General features: G+C 34.8%; 1 protein-coding gene across 1 annotated transcript; it reads left to right on the top strand.

Annotated features, from left to right (window-relative positions):
- Window positions 1-4,744: 4,744 nt before the first annotated feature.
- Window positions 4,745-5,544, top strand: LOC124914655 (probable glutathione S-transferase). The gene is made up of 2 exons (XM_047455245.1): window positions 4,745-5,070; window positions 5,160-5,544. The coding sequence occupies exons 1-2, from the start codon at window positions 4,756-4,758 to the stop codon at window positions 5,508-5,510; spliced, it is 666 nt and encodes a 221-aa protein (XP_047311201.1). The 5' UTR covers window positions 4,745-4,755; the 3' UTR covers window positions 5,511-5,544.
- Window positions 5,545-6,510: the final 966 nt, after the last annotated feature.

The following is a 6,510-nucleotide window of genomic DNA, read 5'->3' as shown; positions in this document are numbered from 1 at the left end:
GGTAATGATAAAAATTTCAACCGAGGTAAGAGCAGATCTATGTCAAGGAGCAGGAGGAGTCAGTCCAAGTCTGGACGGACATTTGAGTGCTGGAATTGTGGTAACAGGGTCATTTAAAAAGGAACTACAAAGCACCGAAGAAAAATGGTGATGATAAAAATGATGCAGCCAATGTTATTACAGAATCTGTCACTAATGCGTTACTCCTGTCTGTTGATAGCCCGATAGATTCATGGGTTTTGGACTCAGGAGCGTCTTTCCACACCACTGCCCACAAAGAATTAATGGAGAATTATGTGGCTGGAAACTATGGGAAAGTTTATCTCGCAGATGATGAGCCACTAGATATTGTTGGCATGGGGGACATCAAATTGAAGATGGCAAATGGTTCTGTTTGGAAGATTAATAAGGTGAGACACATTCCAAGTTTAATGCGCAATTTGATCTCTGTTACACAACTTGATGAAGAAGGTCGCAATTTCAGTTATGGAAATGGTGCGTGGAAGGTGACTAAGGGAGCAATAGTTGTTGTTCGAGGTCACAAAACTGGAACGTTATACACGACTTCAACTTGTAGAGAATCAGTTGCTGCTGTAGTTGATGACTCGAAGAACAGTGAGTTGTGGCATTGCAGGTTGGGCCATATGAGCGGAAAATGGATGAAAATTCTTTTGAAGAATGGACAGATTCCAGAATTAAAGTCTGTTGAACATCAATTATGTGAAACCTGCATTCTTGGAAAACAGAAACGGGTGAGTTTCTTAAAAATTGGGAAAGAGATCAAGAAAGAAAGGCTAGAGTTGGTACACACTGATGTGTGGGGACCTGCACATGTTTCTTCTATTAGCGTGATCACAATACTACGTGACATTTATAGATGATTCGACAAGAAAGATATGGGTATATTTTATGAAGCACAAGTCTGAAGTATTTGCTATTTTCAAGAAATGGAAAGCTTTGGTTGAAAATGAAACAAATCAGAAAGTTAAGTGATTGAGATCCGACAACGGGGGTGAATATACCAATTTAGATTTCAAAGAGTATTGTGCTGTGAATGGGATTAGTATGGTGAAGATTGTTTCCCGAACGCCTCAAGAGAATGGAGTAGCTGAACGAATGAATCGAACATTGAACGAGCGTGCTAGAAGCATGAGATTGCATGCAGGGTTGCCTAAAACCTTCTGGGCAGACGCTATTAATACTGCTACCTATTTGATAAACAGGGGACCCTCTACTCCTCTTGAATTCAGAATTCTTGAAGAATCCTGGAGAAATAAAAAGGTAAACCTTTCTTATTTGAAAGTGTTTGGTTGTTTATCACATGTTCATATTAATGAATGTGATAGGAGCAAGCTTGATCCAAAGTCTAATAAATGTTTTTTTATTGGTTATGGTGATATTGAGTTTGGTTATCGTTTCTAGGATAATCAAAATCGGAAGATCATTCGTAACAGAAATGTTATCTTCAATAAACAGGTTCTCTACAAAGATTGTGTTGGGAAGACATCAGATGGTGATTCCAAGTTGGAAGAGAGTGGTATAGTCGATTTGAGAGATTTTTCAGCTAAATATATACCGACTGTCGAAAAAGAACAATGTGTTGTTGAAGATGAATTTTTTGAGAATGTAGCCCTAGAGGTAAATCAGCAAACACCGGTTATACAGTTGAAAAGATCGTCAAGGAATCGAAAATCAGTTGAGAGGTGGTCTCCATCTTTGAACTATATCTTGTTGACAGATAGAGGTGAACCTGAATGCTTTGAGGAAGCAATAAAATCTGATGAATCAGTTAAGTGGGAGTCTGCGATGAAAGATGAGATGGACTCTTTGACGTTGAATTAGACTTGGGAGCTCACTGAGCTGCCAAAGGGAAAGAAAGCACTTCACAACAAATGGATCTTCAGGATTAAAGAAGAACATGATAAAACCATGAGGTACAAGGCAAGGTTGGTTGTGAAAGGATTTCAACAAAAAGAATGTATTGACTATAATGAAATCTTCTCTCCAGTAGTTAAATTGATGACAATCAGAACTATTTTGAGTTTGGTTGTGAAAGAAGACCTTCATCTTCAACAAATGGATGTCAATATTGATTTTCTTCATGGTGATTTAGATGAAGAGATTTATATGCGACAACCAGAAGGATTTGAAATCAAAGGAAAAGATGAGCTTATGTGCAAGCTTCAGAAGAGTCCGTATGGTTTGAAACAGGCTCCAAGGCAATGGTACAAGAAGTTCGATAGTTTCATGAAAAGTAACAATTTTTTGAGGTGCGAAGCTAATCATTGCTGATATATCAAGAGTTTTGATAAATCGTACATTATTCTTCTTCTCTACGTTGATGACATGTTGATTGCTGGAGCAAGCTTGTATGAGATTAACAAGATCAAGAAAGAGTTGTCTGAAAAGTTTGCAATGAAGGATTTGGGTGCTGCTAAACAAATCCTTGGGATGAGAATTTTCAGGGATGAAGAAGTTCTCAAGATTTCACAAGAAGAATATGTGAAGAAAATTCTTAGCGGCTTCAACTTGTATGATGCAAAATCAGTTACTACCCCTTAGCTAGTCACTTCAGACTATCTAAAGATCAGTCGTCTTCAACAGAAGAGGGAAAAAATTACATGGCAACTGTTCCGTATGCCTCTGCCATTGGTTGTATTACGTATGCGATGGTTTGCACAAGACCAGACATAGAACATGCAGTGGGAGTTGTTAACAGATTCATGAGCAATTCGGGTATACAACATTGGGAAGTAGTAAAGTGGATACTATGATACTTAAGAGGAAGTACGGGTCTCGATTTGTGTTTTCGAAAGTCTAATATGGGTTTGGAAGGATATGTTGATGCTGACAATGGTGGTAATGTTGATAGTAGGAAGAGCACAACATTGTATATTTATACTCTGGGAGGTACTGAGTTGGTTTCAAAATTGCAGAAGATTGTTGCTCTTTCTAGTTGTGAGACAGAGTATGTTGTTGTGACAGAAGCTGCTAAGGAAATGATGTGGTTACAACCCTTTTTGCGAGAATTGGGTCAAGACTACGAGGGAAGTGTATTGCGATGCGACAGTCAGAGTGCCATTCATTTGGCAAAGAATCATGTTTATTATGGCAGGACGAAACATATACATGTTCGTTATCATTTCACCCGGTCAGCTTTAGAAGATGGAGTATTAGCTCTTGAGAAGATTCCCGGGAGTGAGAATCCAGTTGATATGTTGACGAAAGCTGTGACAAATGAGAAACTGAAGTTGGTCTTATTCGTTAAGACACCGAATGGAAAGCCACTACCGATCGAGAGATGATGAAGTTAGTCTCCAAGTAGGAAATTGTTGAGTTATGGAGCCTACACTTATAATAAACTCTACATTGTTAATTAGAGTTTATTGGGTTTTATTTTTGGTTTTGGGTTTGGGCCATGACCAAATTTATTTAGGTTTATTACCTAAATGTTTACCCTATAAATATGTAATTATTAAGGGTTTACATTGGGAAGACAGAATTTTAGAGAGATAAAGTGTAAGGCAAAAACTTTGTATTCCTTCTTCTTCTTCATAGTGAAATCTAGTGATGGTTGAAGTGGATGTAGCTCAATTTGAGTGAACCACTATAAATCTGTGTGTTCTTTTGTTCTTCTTTCTTGTGTTTTTTTTATAGATTACATGACCCATGTGGTAACACTTTCTAGATCTCGATCCAAATCTAGATTAGAAACATTGGAAACGTATTTTGTTTTTTAGGTATATCAACACTTTTGGAAACACATAAACGGCCAGTGTTTTCGTTGGTGCTTGGTTCTCATTCTCTCCTAGTCCCCTAAAATGTTTGGGGAGTTTATGGTCAGATCTCTTTGGGATTGGGATATGGTTTTGTTGGTTTTTGATTAAACAACGTTTTTATGCATTTTTGTGTCTCTTTCCCCCCAAAACAGATTATTAGACTAGTCTACGAGCATAAGACACTCATGATAGTCTATGAGCATATGCAATTATGCATGATTGTCTACCCGATTGGAAATGGATGTAGAACTTTATAGTTTGATGTGATGTTTTAATTATTTATTTAAGTGTAACATAAATCCTTTTGAGTAGTTTAAATTCCCAACTTCCTCTTTGGTTTGTTTCTTTTTTAATCGTGCACCACATAATCTAGATATTTGTATTCAATCGTCCGCAATATTCTTGCAATAACTCTTTCCGTCAACAAGTCATTGTCTACTAAATGTGTTGTGAATTTATTTATTGTTGTCACCACTTATGATCAATGACTTTTGGCCACCAAAGAAAAAAAAAAACATAAATTTATATATACTTATATTTATACTTATATTTATACATATATGAGTGCATGTAACTTGGTCAATATTGAGATTTTTAGTTATTTTTTGAGAAGTTGGTCAATAAGAAGAGTTTGATATTTCTATTATTTATAAATTTGTATCATATTTTTTTCAACAAGGTCATTTTCTCCTAAATGTTTTGAAATTTATTCATTGTTGTCACCACATATGTCACTCACAAAATCAATGGACTTTTGACATCCAAAGAAAAGTATATGCACGGTGCCTTGGTCAATAGGAAACTTATTTTTTTATTGAAAAGTTGGACAATAACAATCTTACGCAATGAATTAGTCATCAAAATATAATTCAAAGACCAACAACATTATAAGAGTGACCTATAAATACTTACCACAAGTTCCTATCTCCCTACAACTCATTTGCATATCAAAAACTCGAAAAAGGGATCATTTTTCATGGCACAAAAAGTTGTTTTGTTGGACCTAATGGCAAGTCCATTTGGTGCAAAGGTGAGAATTGGCTTGGCGGAGAAATGTGTGGAATATGATCGCTTGGAACAAGATCTAAGTAACAAAAGTCCATTGCTATTGGAGATGAATCCAATTAACCAAAAAATTCCAGTTCTTATCCACAACGGAAGACCTATCTGTGAGTCTTCCATTATTCTAGAGTACATAGACGAGGTATGGACTGAAAATTCTCAATTCTTCCCATCCGACCCTTATGAGCGAGCCCATGTCAGGTTTTGGATTGATTACATCGGCCAAAACGTAAGTCTATATATCATGCATGATTATTACATCCTTTTAATATATATACTGTGAAGATTTTTCACTTACTATTAATTATTTTGGGACAGATATATGACAAAGCAAGTGCATTTGCGTTTAAGACTACCTCGGGGGAAATGCAAGAAGCGGCAAAGAAAGAGTTGGTGAAGTGCTATAAGGTGTTGGAGGAGGAACTCGGGGACAAAGCCTACTTTGGCGGAGAAAGCTTCGATGCAATAGACATCACGTTAATTCCTTTTTACGCGTGGTTCTATTCACTGGAAAAGATGGGGTTAAAGATGAGGGAAGAGTGCCCTAAGATTGTAGAATGGGCCGAGAGGTGCATGAAGCGAGAGACGGTTTCCATGTCTCTTCTTAGCCCAGAGAGGACCTATGAGGTCGTGCTCTACTTAAGGAATAAATTATTGTCGGGAAATTAAGTATTAAACAAGGTATCAGTTGAACTTTAAAGTGGTTTAGTTTGAGTTGATTATAATATTTGCTTGTTGTTGGAATATATATATATTTCAAAATTTTGTAGGGGAAGAATGTCAATTTTACACACCAACTTGTAAGAAGGTGTCAAATTTACTTATTAAGTATCAAAATTCTATTTATATATACTAACTTGTCAGAAAGTGTCAATTTTATTTAAAATAACGGAAATATTAAACACCGTCAACTTTTTGCCACATGTAATATCCACATTTTTTTTAAATTGACATTACTTTAATTATTTTTCAATTTAAATAAAACATTAAATATTTCTTTATTCATTTTTTCTCTTTTTTATCTCACAATTATCCATTTTCTTCTAACTTTTCTCTCTCCATCTTTATCTTCATCTCCATCTCCATCTCCAATATGCATAGGGATTGTATTGACAAATTATTTTTCATCAAATAAAACTAATTAATGAAACTGAGGCTTATCCTTGTAGGCAGTTCATTCGACCTCTATCCCTCGACACATATCATATTATCGTATATCATTTTATCCCTACTTTTAATTCAAATAGAAAAAGAGATAAAAACAATCTCTTTATATTATAAACTAAAAATAAATTATATTAAATTGAGTCTTTATATCTAACCAAATAGATTAACTTCAAAACAACCCAAAAAAATTATAAAATTAAGAATTATAACTACAACAGGTTAAACTAAAATGACATTACATGTGATTCAAAATTAATAGATTATATTAAATTGACAGTAAATTTTTGTCACACATAATTCATTTTGAATAAATGAATTATGTAATGTCATTTTAGTTGAATTTGTTGTAGTTCAGTTCTTAATTTTACAGTTTTTTTTTTATACTTTAAAGACTCAATTTAATATAAATTATTTTTGATTTATAATATAAAGAAATTTTGTTTATGTCTCCATTTGAATTAAATTAGTGATAGAGGTTGAAGATAATGATTAAAAGGATAAG

This window comes from Impatiens glandulifera, chromosome 1 (genome assembly GCF_907164915.1).
Source record: "Impatiens glandulifera chromosome 1, dImpGla2.1, whole genome shotgun sequence".
Classification (NCBI taxonomy): Eukaryota; Viridiplantae; Streptophyta; class Magnoliopsida; order Ericales; family Balsaminaceae; genus Impatiens; species Impatiens glandulifera.
The sequence above is the reverse complement of the archived record's forward strand: the minus strand, read 5'-3'. Positions and strand labels throughout refer to the sequence as shown.